Source organism: Chiloscyllium plagiosum, unplaced genomic scaffold, assembly GCF_037043375.1.
Source record: "Chiloscyllium plagiosum isolate Xiang-an unplaced genomic scaffold, Cpla_swu_hap1 HiC_scaffold_2, whole genome shotgun sequence".
Taxonomy (NCBI): Eukaryota; Metazoa; Chordata; class Chondrichthyes; order Orectolobiformes; family Hemiscylliidae; genus Chiloscyllium; species Chiloscyllium plagiosum.
In genome coordinates this window covers 96472658-96492868 of record NW_028270140.1, presented here as the reverse complement: position 1 = coordinate 96492868, position 20211 = coordinate 96472658, and the positions used below count along the sequence as shown (strand labels likewise).

At 40.1% G+C, this 20211-nt stretch overlaps 1 protein-coding gene across 18 annotated transcripts in view; it reads left to right on the top strand.

Moving 5' to 3' along the window:
- Positions 1-20211, top strand: part of ppip5k2 (diphosphoinositol pentakisphosphate kinase 2) — a 151975-nt gene that overhangs the window by 98762 nt on the left and 33002 nt on the right. For all 18 annotated transcript variants that reach the window (XM_087998756.1, XM_043710134.2, XM_043710153.2 and 15 more), the window contains one exon: positions 13428-13598. In XM_087998756.1, coding sequence (XP_087854882.1) covers positions 13428-13598 — 171 coding nt within the window. The remainder of the gene's footprint in view (positions 1-13427; positions 13599-20211) is intronic.

Here is a 20211-nt window from a genome sequence, read left to right as displayed (position 1 = left end):
TTTTCTCCCACAATCCAAAGATGTGCAGGCCAGATGAATTGGCGAAAATTGTCCGTGGTGTTAGGTGTATTAGGCAGGTGTAAATATAGGGGAGGGGAAGGTTTCTGGGTGGGTTACTCTTCGGAGGGTTGGTGTGGACATGTTGGGCCGAAGGGCCTGTTTCCACACTGTAGGGAATCTAACCTTCTCCCACCCAATTCCCTCCAATCTGCCATTCCATCCCTCTGTGTGTGACAAGGGGCGGCACGGTGGCTCAGTGGCTAGCACTGCTGCCTCAGTGCCAGGGACCCGGGTTCGATTCCCGCCTCGGGCGATTGTCTGTGTGGAGTTTCCTCTGGGTGCTCCGGTTTCCTCCCACAGTCCAAAGATGAGCAGGTTGGGTGAATTGGTCATGCTAAATTGCCCGTAGAGTTAGGTGCATTAGTTTGGAGGAATGGGTCTGGGTGGGTTACTCTTCGGAGTGTAGGTGTGAACTAGGTAGGCCGAAGGGCCTGTTTCCACACTGTAGGGAATCTAATCTAACTACATTGCACAAACAGGCAGAAAACTAGCCACCAGGCTACATGAACATCAACTAGCCACAAAAAGACATGACCCTCTCTCACTAGTATCCTCACATACTGATGACGAAGGACACCACTTCGACTGAGACAACACATCCATCCTAGGACAAGCCAAACAAAGACATGCACGAGAATGCCTAGAAGCATGGCATTCCAACCGGAACTCTATCAACAAACACATCGAGTTAGACCCCATATACCACCCCCTGAAAAAAGGAACATGAAGTGACTTCACCACAGGAAATGACATCACCAACCCAGATAAACCCAAACATATAAATAGAAAGCAGGAATTTTCAGCATTGCTTCGCACGAGGCCCACTGAAGATGTTACCTAGTAAGGTAATGAAACGTCTGGAAATGAACCTTTCAGCTCAGCAACCAAACCTACATCCAAATTATCTTCCTTATTAAAATAATACTAAAATTTGCTATGTAAAGCTAGTGATATAATAATGTCGTTAGCTAGCTGTAGTAGAACAGAAAACAAAGCATAATAAATGCAGATGGTTCTAACACTGACTAATAATGCTTAGAACCTACTGGGGCCTAGTCAAGATCCAAGGCTATCCAAACTATGTTCAAGTTATGTGAACACAAGTTATTCATTGTGATATCAATGTTTTGCTAAGGTACCAATCTGAGCATCCAGTTCCTGAAATAGGAGAGAAAATAGAACCCACCCCCAGAATTTCCAGACTTCCAAGTGCTTTGCCTTTAATAAGTTACTTCTGAACTTGATTCATGAGTTAGCAAGCTTAATCACCGAAGCCATTACACTGATTGCTTTTGAACGAAATGTAATGTGTTAATGTATGAGGAAAGAGTTGCTCCAAAATAGGTTTTTGGGTACATTGTTGGAGAAAACTACAGGGCACTCTTTATCTGGACTGTTCTGCAGCTAATTTAGAACTGCTAGGCTGCTTAGTTTAAAAAAACCCATTAATTTTGGCAATTCAACATTGGCATCCCTCAGCTTAATAATGCGGTAATGCAAGAGGTGAAAAGTAATGGTCATTCTCCTTCTCCATCCAGTCTTTCAGCCTCCAAACATACTGTTCTTCCAAGGCCAAATGTTTAGAGTCATAGAATCATACAGCATGGAAACAGACCCTTTGGTCCAAATAGTCCATACCAGCCTTGTTCCCAAACTAAACTCATCCCACTTGTCTGCATTTGGCCTGTATCCCTCCAAACCTTTCCTATTCGTGTACTTATCCAAATGTCTTTTAAATGTTGTAACTCTCCCTGCATCCACCAATTTCTTGGGCAGTTCACTCCTCACATGAGCCACTCACTGTATAAAAAAAAAGTTGTCCCTCATGTCCTTGTTAAAGTTGTCTCTTCTCACCTTAAAAATATGCACTCTAGTCCTGAACCTCCCCACACTAGGGAAAAGACTCTTGCTATTCATCTTATGTACATCTGTCATGATTTTATAAATCTCTTAGGGCCACCCCTAAAACTCCTATGCTCCAGCCTCTCCTTAGAACTCAGACTCTCCAATCCTGGCAACAACCTGCTAATTTTTTTCTGAACGTTCTCCAATTTAATAATATTCCTCCTGTAGCAGGGTGACCAGAACTGTACTCAGTACTCCAAAAGAGGCTTCGCCAATGTCCTGGACAATCTCAACATGACATCCCTTGCTATACTGAAAAGTCTTAACAATGAAGTCAAGCATGCTAAACGCCTTCTTAAACACCCTGTCTATCTGTGATACAAATTTGAAAGAATTATGTACGTGAACACCTAGGTCTCTCTGTTTTACTACATCACCCAGGACCCTATCATTAATTGTATAAGTCTTGCCCTTATTTGTTTTACCAAAGTGCAATACTTCACATTTATCCAAATTAAAGTCCATCTGCTCCTGTTCAGCCAGTTGACCCAACTGATCAAGGCCTCTTTGTAATCTTAGATACTAATCTTCACTGTCCAAAATACCACTAATTTTGGGGTCATCCACAAACATAATGATCATACCTCCAATATTTTGATCCAAATCTTTTACATAAATGACAAGCAAAAGTGGACCCAGTACTAATCCATGTGAAACATGCCTGGTCACAGGCCTCCAGACCAAAAAACAGCCCTCTACCACCATCCTCTGTCTCTTATCATAAAGCCAAGTTTGCATCCAATTGGCAACCTTGTCCTGAATCCTATGTAATCTAACTTTACTAATTAGTGTACCATGTGGAACCTTGTCAAAGACTTGACTTAAGTCCAAGTAAGCAATGTCTATCACTGTGCCCTCATCAATCTTCTTACTTCCTCCTTCAAAAAACTCAATCAAGTTTGTGAAACACTACTTCCCTCGCACTAAACCATGCTGACGATCCCTAACCAGTCCTTGCCTCTTAAAATGCAACAACCTACCCACTGCTAATGTCAGGCTCACAGATTGATCGTTGCCAGGCTTCTCCTCACAGTCTTTCTTAGAGGCACAACATTAGCCACCCTCTAGTCATACAGCATCTCCCGCATGGTTATAGATTAGATTACTTACAGTGTGGAAACAGGCCCTTCGGCACAACAAGTCCACACCGACCCTCTGAAGATCAACCCACTCACTTAACACTTTATCCCTTCACCTAACACTACGGGCAATTTAGCATGGCCAATTCACTTAACCTGCACATTTTTTGGACTGTGGGAGGAAACCGGAGCACCTGGAGGAAACCCACGCAGACACGGGGAAAATGTGCAAACTCCACGCAGACAGTTGCCTGAGGCGGGAATTGAACCCCATGATGATACAAATAGTTCTGCGGGGGCCCCACAATTTTCTCCCTAAGTTCCTACACTTGATCACTTCCTCGAGCTTTGTTAAGACCTCCAGTACTTTCTCTCCTGTAATGTGAACTGTTTTCAAAACATCAGTATTTATTTCCCCAAGTTCTCTAGCCTCCATTTCTTTCTCTCAGAAAAAAACTGATGTGAATTTTTTTTTTTTGTATCTCTTCCATTTCCTGAGGTTCACGACCATAGACAACCTCAATGATCTTTAAGGGGACCTACCTACTCTCTGTCTAATTGCTATTTTGCTCTTAATGTACTTATAGAAGTTCATTGGATTATCCTTAACCTTGTCTGCCAAGGCTATCTCAAATTCCCTCTTTGTCCTCATGATTTGCCTCTTAAGAATCTCCCTGCACTCTTCATATTCTTCAAGAGATTCATTTGATCCCACTTGTCTATATCTAGTATATGATTCTTAATCTTGAATAGAACCTCATATCTTTATTCACCCATTCTACCATACTCTTACCAGCTTTTACTCTTCCCTCTAACAGGAAGATAATGCCTCTGAACTTGTTATCAGACTTTTGAAAGCCTCCCACTTGTCTGTCATTTATTTATCTGCAAACAGTCAATTCCACAATCAACTTTCAAAAGTTCTTGTCTCATACTATTAAAATTTGCATTACTCCAATTAAGAACATTAACTTTTATTGAAAGGCTTATCCTTTTTCATAAATATTTCAAAATTAATAGAATTATGATCGCTAGTCCCAAAGTGTTCCCTACTGACACTTCAGTCACTTCCCTTTCCTACTTCCCATGAGAAGATCAAGTTTTGCTCCTTCGCTAGTAGATACATTAACATATTGATAAAGAAATTTTTCTTAAAACACATTTAACAAATTCCTCACAATCCAAGCCTTTAACACCATGGCAATCCCAGTCAATGTTTAAAAAATTAAAATCCCATACTATTACAACTCTATTATTCTTACAGGTATCTGTGATCTCTCTCTATATATTTGCCCCTCAATGTCCTTCTGACTACCTAGGTTGGGGATTGGGTGGGGGGGGGGCAGTGATACAATCTTATCAAGGTGATCATCCCTTTCTTATTTCTGCTTCTACCCATATAGTTTCACTGGACTATCCCTCAGAAATATCCTCTCTACAATAATAAAGTTTTCCTTAATCAAAAATGCCACTCCCCCTCCTCTCTTGCTTTCCTTTCTATGCTTTCTATAGCATCTAAAACCCAGAACTTTGACTTGTCAAGGTGTCAAGTCAGACTTTTAACATGCTTCCCAACTTGTTGCTTGAAGAGGAGGATCAAGCCTGCAAATTACTTCAATATTCCATACAACTTTGAATGTTTGTGAAGTTCCAAGTAAAACTTTTCTCAGCTATGCATTTGAATCTTGGCCTCTGACCGAGAATAATTGCGTTCCTGTGCCATACTTTGTGTCATGGATTGCTGAAATTCTTGAACTGCTTAGCATTGTCCTTTCTTTCCAGTGATAGCTCAGGGTTCAAATATAGTCAGTTGAAAAGGCGCAGTGCATGCACCATTTAACCTTGGCTTGAAATTGTTTGTTTGAAATTGAACAATGCTTTTGATTAATTAATGTTTAATCTGTACATTGAACATATGCTCTTTTCTCCCTATGACTTTGCCTCTAAATTCCTATCGATTAACTGTTGCTTAAGTATATGTGTTTAGATACTTACTTTGTACAGACATAAACACTCTTTCATATCTATTTCTTCAACCATCATATTTTGGGTCTCTCACGCTTCTACCGAAAGTATCTCTGACATTGTCTTCCACCAGTTGTTATTGGACCTCTGATTTTGGAAAATAGAATAAATGGGTCATTCTCACATTGACAGACTGTAACTATTGGAGTATTGCACAATCAGTATTTGGAATCCCACGTTTTTCCAATACATATCAATGGTTTGGATGTGGGGATCAAATGTAATATTTTCACATTTGCGGATTATGCAAAGTTAAGTAGGCATGTGTTGTGAGGAAGAGGTGAAATGTTATCAGGATAATTTAGACAGACTTGGTGATTGAGCAGAAACATGGAATATAATGTGGAAGAATATGTGGTTACCCACATTGTTAGGACATACAGAGGTGCAGAGTATTTATTAAATGGTGAAAAGTTTGAAAGTGTAAGTGTACAATGAGATTTGGGTTTCCTGGTCAGTAGTCACTGAAGGTTCACATGCTGTTGCAGAAAGCTATTAAGAATGTTAATGGAATGTTCGCATTTATTGCAAGAGAATCTTAGTAAAGGAGTAGTGAAGTCTTGCTTCAATTGTATAGAAGCTTGGTTAGACTGCACGTAAGTACTCTATATAGTTTTAGTATCTGGAAAGGTTTTTATTGCTATAGTGGGAGGGCAAAGAAGACTCCCCAAAATTATACCAGGTTAGTGGGATTGTCCTATGCTGGGAATGTGTATAAACTGGTACTGTCTTCTCTGGAGTTTCAGTGAATGAGAGGTGATCTAATTGGCACTTACAAAGTACCTAAAGGAATAAACAAGGCAGACGAGATGCTTCTTCTCATTGAGTCCAGAATTATGGGGTATAATTTAAAAATTTAAAAGGACGGTGAATCTTTACCCCAGAGTGCTGTGGAATTTCAGTCTTTGTCAACAATTTATTGAACTGTACCATACAATCAATAGCATAAAGAATTTTGAGGAGAGCATGGGTAAAAGGCATTGAAATGTTTGAGCCATGATTGTGTTAACTGGCAGAGCAAGCTTGATGGGCTAAATGGCCTATTCCTCATCCTGTGTTTCTTTCCTCGACTCCAACTGACAATTAACAAATTGGGTCTTAAGTTGTCAAGATCAGTTTATTCAGTTCGCCAGATACTTGTTCATTTTCTCATCTTTCCCACTGCATAGTTCAACTGTGTCTGCAAACATTATTGACCATGACATTTCCTGTCTCACTTGCTTAGCAAAAATCAGGAAAAGGGAGGGGCTCAGTGCAGAAGCATTTGTTTTGGTGTTGTCCAACTCGCGGTTTGAAACTCTCCCTCATTGCTTCATACTCTTGTCTGGCACTCCCTATACAGGACTTGAATTCAGTCTTCACCCAGACTTGTCCATACTTGCATTGGTGTAGAATAAAGACAAAGAACAAAGCACAGGAACAGGCCCTTCTGCTCTCCAAATCTGTTTGCACTTCCATACTAAAACTAGTTCTGTATGCCTCTATTCATGTATTTCCATCTTTGGCAATTGCTTTCTTTTCCTTCCTTTCAATGTTGTTCTTGTTTCTTTCACATTGATGCTAGCTGTTGTTTCTTCAGTTGCATAAGCATAACTGTCTTTGTTCTTGAGTTTTCTTCATTTAGGCAAAGTGTCAGATTTAAACGCGTTAAGTAAACCATGCTACATCAGAGCAAATGACTGACTGATTGAGTCAAACAGCATATTCCTTTGGCTGAAGACAGTATAGATTGTACTCAACAGCCAGTAATTACAAAAACCAAATGAAAACATTAAGGACAAAAGGGTAACAAGGGAGAGAATAGGACATCATAAAGTTCAGCAAGGTCGCCTGTGTGTGGAGCCGCAAGAGATGGGGGAGATACTAAATGAGTATTTTGCATCAGTGTTTACTACGGAGAAGGATATGGAAGATAGAGAACATAGGGAAATAAATGGTGACATCTTCAAAAATGTCCATAGTACAAAGGAGATGCTGGACGACTCCTAGACCTGATCAGGTGTACATGAGAACTCTGTGGGAAGCTAAGGAAGTGATTGTTGGGCCTCTTGCTGAGATATTTGTATCATCGAAAGCCACAGGTGAGGTGCTGAAAAATTGGAGATTGGATAACATGGTGCCGCGATTTAAGAAAGGTGGTAAGGAAGAGCCAGGGAACTGTAGACCGGTGAGCCTGACGTCAGTGGTGGGAAAGTTGTTGGAGGGAATCCTGAGGGGCAAGATATACATGTATTTGGAATGGCAAGGACTGATTAGGGATAGTCAACATTACTTTGTGCATGTGAAATCATGTCTCACAAACTTGATTGAGTTTTTTTGAAGAAGTAACAAAGAGGATTGAAGAGACAGAGCAGTGGACGTAATCTATATGGAGTCAAAAAGTGTTGTGCTGGAAAACCACAGCTGGTCAGGCAGCATCGGAGGAGCAGGAGAAGTCAATGTTTCGAGCATAAGCTCTTCATCAGGAATTTGCGACGTTGACTCTCCTGCTCCTTGGATGCTGCCTGACCAGTTATACTTTTCCAGCACCATACTTCTTGTCTCTGATCTCTGGAGTTCTCACTTTCTCCTGTTAATCTATATGGATTTCAGTAAGGTGTTGGACAAGGTTCCTCATAGTAGACTGGTTAGCAAAGCGAGATCACACAGAATAGAAGGTGAACTAGCTATTTGCATATAGAACTGGCTCAAAGGTAAAAGACAGAAGGTGGTAGTGGAGAGTTGCTGTTCAGACTTGAGGCTTGTGATCAATGGTGTGTCACAAGGTTCAGTGCTGGATCCATTGCTTTTCATCATTTACATAAATGATTTGGATGTGAATATAGGAAGCATGCATAGTAAATCTGTAGATGACACAAAAATTGGAGATGTAATGGATGGCAAAGAAGGTTATCTCAAGAGTACAATGGGACCTTGATCAGATGGACCAGTGGGCTGAAGAGTGGCAGATGTAGTTTAATTTAGATTAATATGAGGTACCACATTTTGCAAAGGCAAATCAGGGGAGGACTTATACAATTAATAGTAAAGTCCTGTGGAGTGTTGCTGAACAAGGAGACCTTGGAGTGAAGGTTCACAGTTCCTCAAAAGGGAAGTCTCGTCGAGTATAGGAGTTGGGAGGTCATGTTTTGGCTGTACAGGACTTTGGTTAGGCCAGTTTTGGAATACTGTGTCCAATTCTATCTCACTGTTATAGGAAGGATGTTGTGAAACTTGAAAGGGTTTAGAAAAAAATTACAAAGATGTTGCTAGGGTTGAAGGTTTGAGCTATAGGGAAAGACTGAATAGACTGGAGCTATTTTCCCTGTAGCATTGGAGGCTGAGGAGTGACCTTATTGAAGTTTATAAAATTATGAGGAATATGGATAAGGTAAATAGACAAGGTATTTTTCCCAGGATGGGGAGTCCAGAACTAGAGGGCATGGTTTAAAGTGAGAGGGAAAAGACTTAAAAGGGATCTAGGCAACATTTTCGCACAGAGAGTGGTGCAAGTGTGTAATGAGCTGCCAGAGGAAGTGGTGAGGCTGGTACATTTACAGTATTAAAAGGCAAGGGTTCAGAGTGATGTGGGCCAAACACTAGCAAATGAGACTAGATTTATTTAGGATATCTGGTCAGCGTGGACAAGTTGGACCAAAGGGTCTGTTTCTGTGCTGTATATCTCTATGATTCTATGACTCTATAAGGATAAGTGTGGGAACTATAGGCATGTGAGTCTGACTTAGGTGGTGAGTAATTTGTTGGAAGTGATTTTGAAACATAGTAGTTATATGTATTTGGAGAGGCAAGGAATGATTAGGGATAGTCAGCATGGTTTTGAGCAAGGGAAATTGTGTCTCACAAACTTGATTGAGTTTTTTGAGAAGTAACTAAGAAGATTGAGGGCACAGTGGTAGATATTGTTTATTTGGAATTTGTGGTATACTAATTAGTAAAGTTAGGTCACATGGAATTCAGGGCAAGGTTGCCAATTGGATCCAAATTGGCTTTATGGACAAGACAGAGGGTGGTGGTGGAGTAGTGTTTTTCTGACTGGAGACCAGTGATTAGTGGTATTCTAGAGGGATTACTACTGGGTCCACTTTTGTTTGCCACTTACATAAAAGATTTGGGTGAAAATATTGGAGGCATATTCAGAAAGTTTGCAGACAACACCAAAATTGGTGGCATAGTGGACAGTAAAGGTGATTATCTAAGATTACAAAGAAATCTTGATGAATTGGTTCATTGTCCTGATGAATGGCAGATAGACTTTAATTTGGATAAATGTGAGGTATTGCATTTTAGTGAAACAAACCAGGGTAGGACTTATTTAATTTGATTTATTATTGTCACGTACCTAAGTACAGTGAAAAGTTTTGTTTTGCATGTGGTACAGATAGATCATATTGTACAAAGTGCATTAGGATAATAGAACACAGTGAAGAATACAATATTATGGCTGCAGAGAAGATTAGATTAGATTAGATTACTTACAGTGTGGAAACAGGCCCTTCGGCCCAACAAGTCCACACCGCCCCGCCAAAGCGCAACCCACCCATACCCCTATATTTACCCCTTACCTAACACTACGGGCAATTTAGCATGGCCAATTCACCTGACCTGCACATCTTTGGATTGTGGGAGGAAACCGGAGCACCCGGAGGAAACCCACGCAGACACGGGGAGAACGTGCAAACTCCACACAGTCAGTCGCCTGAGGCGGGAATTGAACCCGGGTCTGTGGCGCTGTGAGGCAGCAGTGCTAACCACTGTGCCACCGTGCCGCCCACACGGTGCACAAAGAGCAAGATCAACATTTAAATTCAAAAGTAGGGCCTTGGATAGTATTCAAAAGTGTGTTGCTGGAAAAGTACAGTAGGCCAGGCAGCATCCGAGGAGCAGGAGAATCGACGTTTCAGGTATAAGCCCTTTATCAGGAATGGCCCTTCATCCTGATGAAGGGTTTATGCCCAAAGCATCAATTCTCCTGCTCCTCGGATACTGCCTGACCTGCAGTGCTTTTCCAGCACCACACACTTGACTCTGATCTCCAGCACCTGCAGTCCTCACTTTCTCCTTGGATAGTATTGTTGAACAGAGGGACCTATGATTTCAGGTACATAATTCTTTGAAGTTTGCGTCACACCTAGGTAGAATGGTTAAGAAGGCGTTTAGCACACTTGCCTTCATTGCTCAGACCTCTCAGTACAGAAGTTGAGATATTATGTTGAGGTTGTACAAGATGTTGGTGAGGCCTCTTCTGGAGTACTGTGTTCAGTTGTGGTCACCCTGTTATTAGAAGGATATTATTAAGCTGGAGAGCGTTCAGAAGAGATTTACCAGCATGTTGCTGGGCATGGAAGGTTTGAGTTATAAGGAGAGACAGGATAGGCTGGGACTGTTTTCACTGGAGTGTAGCAGATTGAGGGTGATTTATAGATTGTATAGATTTATAAAGTCATGTGGGGTATAGAAAAAGTGAATGTCAGGTGTCTTTTTCCTAGGGTGGGGCATTTCAAGACTAGAGGGCATATTTTTCAGGTGAGAGGGAAAAGTTTTCAAAAAAAGACGTGAGAGGCAATTTTCTTTGCACAGAGTGGTTTCTGTGTGGAATGGTATTTTAGAAGACATAGTGGATGCAGGCACAGTTACAACATTTGGATAAGTACATGAATAAGATATATTTGGAGGGATATGAGCAAGCACTGACAGTTGGGACTAGTTTTGTTTGGGATTATAGTCAGCATGCACTGTTTGGACCAAAGGGTCTGTTTCCATACTGTATAACTCTTGAAAGATACCTAACAGCAGAGATTTTAAACAATTGGGCAGCACTTGCTGCACTAACAACCAGTTTAAGATAACAAATTGGGTTTGTAATATGGCTCATTTACATTTAATAGAAACAACATACATTCTCATGTGCTGCATCCATTTTGTCCAAAGAACAGGAATATGTTTAGGCTTTATACCTTATCTGAATTATCCAAAAAACTTGAAGAACCCTTGGGAAAGCTTTGACTGATCAGAGTCATAGAATAAAGAACAGTACAAAACAGGAACAGGCCCTTGCACCCAAGATGCCTGTGCTGACCATGATGCTATTCTGAACTAATCCCATCTACTGCACATGGTCTGTATTCCCTCTATTCCTCTGTTCATGTGTCTGATGAAATGCTTGTTAACTTTGCTATTGTATCTGCTTCTACCATCTCCACATGAAAACTGCACACAGACTGTCATCCAGCTTTGGATAGTATTTTTAATCATGTGGTACCATTGGCTACGCCAGGATTAACCATCCCTAATTGCCCAGAAGGCAGTTAAGACTCAACCACTTTGTGTGGGCCTGGAGGGGCACGTAAGCCTGACCAGGTCAGGATAGCAGTTTCCTTCCCTAAAGGAATTAGTGAACTGATGGGTACCTCTGACAATCCTCAATGGATTAATGATCGTCATTAGACTCTTAATTGTTATTGAGTTAAAATTAGACCATTTGCCATGGCAGGATTTGAACCTTTTGTCCACAGAACATTTTCTGGGTCTCTAGAGTAACGGTCTAGCAATAATACCAGAAGTCCATCATCTCTCCCAACTGTCAGAGAGGAGCTTGCATGTTCTCCCCACATCTGTGGTTTTCCTCCGGATGCTCTGGTTTCCTCCCACAGTTCAACGATCTGCAGGTTAGATGGATTGGCTATGCTAAATTATCCGACAGCATTCAAGGATGTGCAGGCGAATTGGGTTAACTACGGTAAATGTGCAATTATGGGATAGGGTGGGATGCTGTTCAGAGAGCCAAATGCACCAAACCAGAGAATCTGTAGGGATTCTCTGATTGGCAACACATTTTAAGCACCTATCAGTCTCTCTGTTTAAAAACTTGCCTCTCACATCTTCAATCTTTCCCCCTCTCCCCTTAATCCTATGCCCCATCATCACCAAGTACTTGATATTTCTATCCTGGGGAAAAAAGATCCCAACTGTTCATCCTATCCATGCCTCTTCATAATTTTATTTTATTAACAGGTGGCCACCTCACCCCCCTCCCCCCCCACCTCCAACACTAGTGAAAATAATTCAAGTTTGTCCAACCTCACCTTATAGCTAATATACTCCAATCCAGACAACATCCTTGTAAGCAAAGCCTCCATGTCCTTCCTATAGTGTGTTAACTAAAACTGCGCACACTATTCTAGATGTGGCCCAACTAAAATTTTATACAACTGCAACATGACTTGCCAGACTTTATACTTAATGCCTTGATGAAGGTTGCATGCCATACATCTTCTTTACCATCTTATCAATTTGTTTCCATTTTCAGGGAACCATGAACTTGCACCTCAAGATCCCTCTGTAGATTTATGCTGCCAAGTGTCCAGCTGTTTACTGTATACTTTCCTCTTGCATTTGACCTCCCAAAATATGTCATTTCACACTTGTCTGGTTTAAACTCTCATCTGCCATTTCTCTGCCCAATTTTCCAACTGAACTACATCCTGCTGTATCTATTGACAACTTCTGATATGATCCATAATTTCAAATTTCTGTGTTGTCTACGAACTTACTAACCAGGCCACCTATATTTTTATCCAAATTATTTATCTATATTACAATGTTTGATCACTCTTTTCTCTTGTAATATGAACTGATGCCATAATTTTAAATTTGGAATTCTTACTTTATCTTGATTAGTATAAGACAAAAAGCTTCTGCAACATGTACCTCATTTCAGCAATGTTCCAAGCAATAATATACAACATTAAGTTTGTCCTATATACACCTTTTAACAATAAATTTATTGAAGTTTATTAGCATCTTCATGCTGACTATTTGGTTTGCTTATAAGATCGTTTATTTCTTGATTTATGTTTTAAGACGAAGGAATGTACACATAACTCCTATTACTCTCTCCATCTTTATAGAAGTTATAATTTTACCAGTATTGTGCAATTATTAAAAGGAATTTTTTTTCACCCATGATTTCCTCAGCATTTTTTGGCTTTGTTTCAATTTTGTTAATTCCCAACTAATAAGCAGGCCAGTCTTAAACACTGATTTCACATTTTTTCTGTTAAGTCACTCTCGGTTGCTAGCTTTCCCTCTGTCAAACCACAATTTAGCAAGAAGCAGGATTGACCTGTAGGGTCTTCATGTAGATTATGAGAATTGTATGTTTTACAAAAGCATCAATAGAATTCTGGTATGGATATTATTACTTTTTGTATGATAACATTTGTGTATTAAGTATTTTTTAAGATTTTTATTAAATTAAACATGGGTTCTGTTTTTCTTTTATGGAGACGAGAAAAAATACATGATAGAAATTGGTCTTCAAATAAAATTGTGAAAGTGACAATTGTCCTTTGATAACAGAGTGACAATGGAGGCAAAACCTTCCTGGCAAATGAAAATGAAGAGGATTCAGTTTCAAGAAGGGAAGATGCTGAAAAAAACACTTGGTTGTTCAGGCCAATGGTTTCTGATCCCATTCACATACATCGAAAATCCCCACAGTCACGATCCAAGAAAATAGGTTCAGTGGAAGTAAGTTGTTTTTGATATAAAACTATGTGTTTTGATCTTCTGGAAGTTTGTAAAGATTTTGTTTTAATTTTCTGCATTGCAAGAGGCAAGTATAAAAATATTTTAAGATGCATTTAGATTACCAGAAAAATGTCATTTACTTCTAGTGACATTAACATTGCAGGAGGGCTATTCCAGGCGTCGGGTGATTAGTGTTTGGCGATGGAGGAGGCCCATGACCTGCATATCCTTGGTAGAGTAGGAGGGGGAGTTAATGTTCAGCATGGGGTGGTGGGGTTGATTGGTGCAGGTGTCCCAGAGATATTCTCTGAAATGATCTGCAAATTGGTGTCCCACCCTCTTCTCTGACCTATCACCTTCTCCCCTACCTTCATCTAACTATCGCATTCTTGGCTACGTTCTACGATCTCTTCCCCCATTTATCTCTCAGCCACCTGACCCACGGACCTCATCCTGATGAAGGCTTATGCCTGAAACATCGCTGCTCCTGCTCCTTGAATGCTGCCTGACCTGATGTGCTTTTCCAGCACCACATTTGGCATTAACAATGCAGATTGGTATGAGTGCAGCATTGTAGATGAATTAAATATAAATATCAGCATTTATTAAAAATAATGCCATTAAGTAGTATTGCTGCTATACTTTATTCAAGTATTATTGCTGTTTCTGCTGGGCATTACTTTAATGCCACTACTGTTGCATCATTAGTTCATTCACTTCCTAAATGTGAGACAAACCCAGAGACTGCTGGAAAAATTCAGCAGGCCTGAGTGGAGAAGAAACATGGTCAATGTGACACTGACTTTCCGTTAGTGCTTAACAGTCTTGGAAGAATTTATTTTATATTTTTGATAGAGGTAGAGGTCCATTGCAAAATTCAAAGACACAACGAAGGGAAAAAGTGAGGACTGCAGATGCTGGAGATTAGAGTCTAGAGTGTGGTGTTGGTCAAGCAGCATCTGAGGAGCAGGATAATTGACATTTCGGACATAAATCATTCCTGATGAAGGGCTTATGCCTGAAATGTTGATTCCCCTGTTCCTCTGATGCTGCCTGACCTGCTGTGCTTTTCCAAGACACAACCAAGACAAGGCTGCGGAGTGTGGGGAAAAATATAAGAAAAATAGAAAAGAGACGTCATGGTGTCAGTTTCTAAAGGTACAGTATTTAATCTTCAGACCTCTTGGCAAAGAAGTGCCTAAGCAGAAGTTGAGGTGTTGTTCCTCAAGTTTCTATTGTGCTTTGATAGATCTTGTAGCAGGCTTGGAACAGAAATGTTAGCGTGAAATTAGAATGAATTATTGAAATAGCAAGCAGGAGGTCAGAGATATTCTTATGGATTTAACAGAGATGTTCTGCAAAGCTGCCACTTAATCTGTGTCTCCTGTTGCCACTGTAAAGGAGACCACATTGTGAGCAGCAAATACAGAGGGCTAGATTGAAAGAAAGTACAACTGAAATGCTGCTTCACTTGCAAGATTTGTTTGACGTCTTGGACAGTGAGAGAGGGAACATTCTCAGTTTGTTTCTTATTTCCAGTATTCAAAATATTTTGACTCCATTCCTAAATGTGAGGAACTGGAGCCTGTGACAGTGTTTGGTTACATTAATTTTTAAATGTGTGTTCAGTGTCACTCAGCCTGTGCCAATCATAAAGAACAAAACAGCTAGTGGTGGAAGACCAAAAAGCTGCTGGGAGGATGTTTCTGGGAGCTCGACCTTAGGAGCATAGTTTCAAAATAAGGAGCCTGTCATTTAAGACTAAAATAGACATAGAGTTTTGCAGCATGAAAAGAAACCCTTCAGCCATTGTGTCTGCACTGGTTGTCAAGCACCTATCTAGTTCCATTCCCTGTATGTTATGTATACTATATTATGTTTCAAATGTTCATTTAAATACTTCTTAAATATCGTGATGTATTCACCTCTATCACCTTTTCAGACAGAATTCCAGATACCTGTCATCCCTCTGGGTGAATCGATTTTTTTTTCTTAAATCCATTCCTCCCATTTACGTTAAATCTATGTCCCAGGTTACTTATGCTTCTCTTAAGGGGAGAGCTTCTTCCTATCTGCCTATCCCCTCATAATTGTGCAAACTCAATCAGGTCTTCCTACAGCCACCTTTGCTCAAAGGATAACAATCTCAGCCTATCTAGATTCTCATCGTATCTGAAACTTTCCATTCCAGACAACATTCTGGTGAATCTGGTCTGCACTATCTCTAGAACAATTACATCCTTTCTGTGTGTCTACATTCGTATTTAGATCATTAATATGCACATCAAATGGCAAAGTATCCAGCACCAACCCCTGCAATATGTCAATAACCACAGGTTTTCAGTTTCAAAACTAATCTTTGAACATCACCCACCGCCTCCTGCCCCAAAGCCAATTTGCCAAAGTTCCCATCTTACCACGTTGACCAGTTTTCCATGTAACACCTTGTCAAAAGCCTTGTTGGAGTCCATGTAGTCTACATCCAAAGCCGTAATCTCATCTGCACATCTATACATGTCCTTGAAATTATCAAACCTGTCAGGCATGATCTTTCCTGACAATGCCCTGCTAATTATCCTTGACTGGTCCTTGCCTTTCCAAGTGGAGATTCGTTCTGTCCCTCGGAATGTTTTCCAGTAGATTCCCTAACACTGATCTTACACTCAACTTTAATTCCCTGGTTTATCCCTACCACCCTTCTTGAATGATGATACCACATTAGCTGTTCTCCAGTTTTCCAGCACCTCTCCTGTGTCTAGGATTTGAAAAGATTTGAAAATTAATGTTTGGACCCTTGCAATCTCCTCCCTTCACTCCCATGGCAACCTGGGATACATCTTATCTGGGCCTGAATACTTACCCTTTTAGAAGTGCTCTAAAACCCCTAATGCATCCTCTCCCTCTAGTGTAATTTGCTCAAATACATCACAGTATTGACTTCTATACCTATATCATCTTTCTGTATAATGAGTATAAATGCAAAATACTCAGTTGAGGACTCACTTACCTCTTCCAGCTCCAAACAATTCACTGCTTTTGTTCCTAATGGGCGCTACTATTTCTCTGGATCTCCTCTTGCCCTTAATAAACTTTTAAAATGCTTTTGGGTTTTCCATTATTTTGCCTGTCAATATTTATCCACACCCTAATTTCTTTCTCCTTCACTTTATATACACCTCTAATGCTTGGTCACTACCACAAGCTTCATTTTTTTGCTCCTTATTGAATCCTGTAACACTGAGGGTTCTCTGAACCTGTTGGTCACTCTTATTTTCTTTTGAAAGATGTCTGCTACTTTGATGTGGGTTTTCTTATCCTGTCTTATTGCATTGAAGTTGAATTGTTTCTAGTTCAGAATCTTTATTTTCAGTCCATCTTTGTCCTTTCTGGATGCTGCCTGACCTGCTGTGCTGTTCCAGCAATAAAGTTTCAACTTTGATCTCCAGCATCTGCAGACCTCACTTTCTCCTTTTCCATAACCACCTTAAATTTTACTGAGATTAGATATTTCTTCTATTGGAGGATCACTCATCTTTAGAATGCTGTTCCCCAGTGGAGGCTGAGCCATTGAATATTTTCAGACTGGGTTGGACTTATCTTTGGTCTTCAAGGGTGATTGGAGTGGAGCAGAAATGTTGAGTTAAGTTTGTAATTGGCTGCATCGCCTACTCCTATTTCTTTGATCTTATCAGGGAACAAGAAAAGAAACGAATGTTATGTTGAGAGGAGATCTGAATGGCAGAATGATTGACAGTTCCAATCTTAAAACAAAAACACTAGACAAATTAAAAACAAGATTTGCAGAGAAAAGAGAAATAAAATGGGACAGTGTTTTTGATCCAAAACCGCTGATCTTAGTGTTGAGTCCAAAAATCTGAAGAGTGCCTAACAGAAAGATAAAGTGCCTTTCCCAGGGCTTGCTTTAAGCCTTGTTGGACATGGCCCCTAGCTACCCTGCAAATGCATACATTGTGTTATGCAGCTGTAACTGAACACTGAACTGCACTTTCTTCAGCACAGATATAGGAGATCAAATCTGGGCAACCATGAAGCTCTGTGACCAAGAGCAGCACTAAAATTGCAGCCTGTGACCTAATGGCCTGACAAGGTCTCCTCTACCATTAATGTCAGTCTGGTTCAATGAGCAGTGCGAGATTGCCACCAACAGTGCCAGGCATTCCTGTGAGTTGGCAACCTTGTGAAGCTACAACACAAAGGCTGACTAAGGGTGACTCGTCTGCTGTTTAACATACATGCATGTCCTGAGAGCTTTCAGAAGGTGACGTAGAAATTCATCACAGTGGTTTGATAGTTCAATGACTGCATACTTACAAGTATCCTGGAAGATGATGGGTCTTCTAATCCATTCACAGTCATTAATGGAGCTAATTGGCTGCCTGCTTTGCCAACACCTTCATCTTTTTCTCTATCATGCTGGCCAGTACATTCCTCAAAAGTCTGGGGACTTATTTAGTGGTGCTACTCTATGCAACATATTTACCACGTGACCAAAAGAGGACCCTTGTAATTCGTTGATTTATTTTGTTGGCAGCTTTTTACACCTGTCTTTATTTACTGGCCAGTGATTGTATACTGCATTCAGGTTGATATTTTGTCCAGATGAAATGTATGACTTAATTCACATCAAGTTGTCCAAGTAATCTATTTCTAATCTCTGGATTCATTGTTGGTCTGTTCGTTGAGCTGGTACGTTTGTTGGCAGATGGTTCATCCCCTTTCTGCCTCTTGTGAAGCGCTGCTGTACTGTTCTGCTTTGAATTTATGTGGTTCTATTTGAGCTGTTTTCTTAACGCAAGTTCATAAGGTTAAATCCATGCTCACAGTCAGCACTTGATGCCTGAAATGCTTTACAAATGTACAAAAGAAGTATCATTTCTTCAAGCTGGTCATCTTTTCAAATCATTATCTGAATGGACCCCATCTTGAGTTTTCTCCACAATCATAAATTTAATTCAGACCATTCCTCATATATCTTTGTGGCCACACTTTCTTCATTGTTTGGTATAAAAGTGGAATATTTCAATATCAATCTCACAACACTATCTTTTCAAAATTCATAATTGGTTATCTTGGTGATCCACCAATTGGATATTCAGGAACTAGGGGCATAGTTTAAAAATTAGGACCAGACCATTCAGGAGAGATTTTAGGAAGCACTTATCGAATGGCAGTTGATGCTAGATCACTTGTTAATTTTAAATCTGAGATTTTTGTTAAGCAAAGGTATTAACGGATATTGCCCTAAGGCAGGTATATGGAGTTTGACTACAGATCAGCCATGATCTCACTTCAATGGAGGAACAGGCTTGAGGGGACTTAATAGCCTACTCCTGACCCTCTCAAAGTGTAGCCACCTATCCAAGGCACAGGGCAGGAGCGTGCTGAAATACACCCAATATGACTGAAGCTCCAACAACACTTAGAAGCTTGACGCTATTCAGGACAATTCAGTGCCCTTATGTGGCACTACATTCCAAACATTTACTCCCTCCACCTTCAATATTCAGTAGCAGGACTATGTTCTATCTACAAGGTGTAGTGCAGAAATTCTTTGAGGCTCCTTATTGTATTTCAAACCCATGACCACTATCATCTTGGAGGACAAAGGCAGCAGATACTTGGGAACACCCCCTCACTTGCAAGTTTCTCTCCAAGTCACTGACCATCCTGACTTGCTGTTCATTGTGTTATTGGGTCAAAATCTTGGAACTCCCTTCTCTGTTGGAAATGTGGGTATCCTACAGCAAATGGACTGCTGTGGTTCAAGAAGACAGTTCACTTTTGCCTTCTCAACAGCAACTGAGGATAGGCAGCCTACAATGTTCACATCCCATGAAAGAGTAAAAAAGTGTGATCTTTACTATCTAGAAGGATAAAGGTAGCAAATGCATAGGAACACAATCACCTGCCAAGTTTTTCTCCAACCTATGCACTATCCTGTCTTTGAATTATGTCATCATTCTTCAATTGCTGAAGAAATATCCTGGGTATTTTCTTACAGTTTTATGGGTATACTTACACCAAATGCACTGTGGCATTTGAAGAGGTTGTTCACCTTTTCTGACAATGGGCAACAATAGTTGTGCCGGTAGTGTTTATGTCTCACTGAAGAATCTTTTTAAAAAAATGTAACTGTTCTAATGAAAGTTCTGTTTGCACGATTGCTGCCTGATTTGCTGAGTATTTCTAGCATTTTCTATTTTAATTTCAAATCGCTAACATCCACAGTATTTTGCTTTCAGTTTGTTAATTGATCCATAATGGAAATATGAATTAATTTACAAAACAAATGATGCTAAATGGTAGTATAGTATTGTTGCTGCGGTGAAATGATTATTTTGAAAAGTAAAACACTTCATTCTTGTGAATGTCAAAACTATTTTAATACACTGGGCCCATTTAGTGAAACACTCATTAGTCTTCATTTCCATGTTACTGTAATTAATGTTTTGCAAACAATTTTTTTCTTTTTAATAATATAGAATATTAACTGTTCATGATCGTATTTTTATTAAACAGATCATCATGATCTTATTGTGTTATACAAAACATAAAACACCTATTTAACAAGGGAATGTGGAAAACTTGCTGA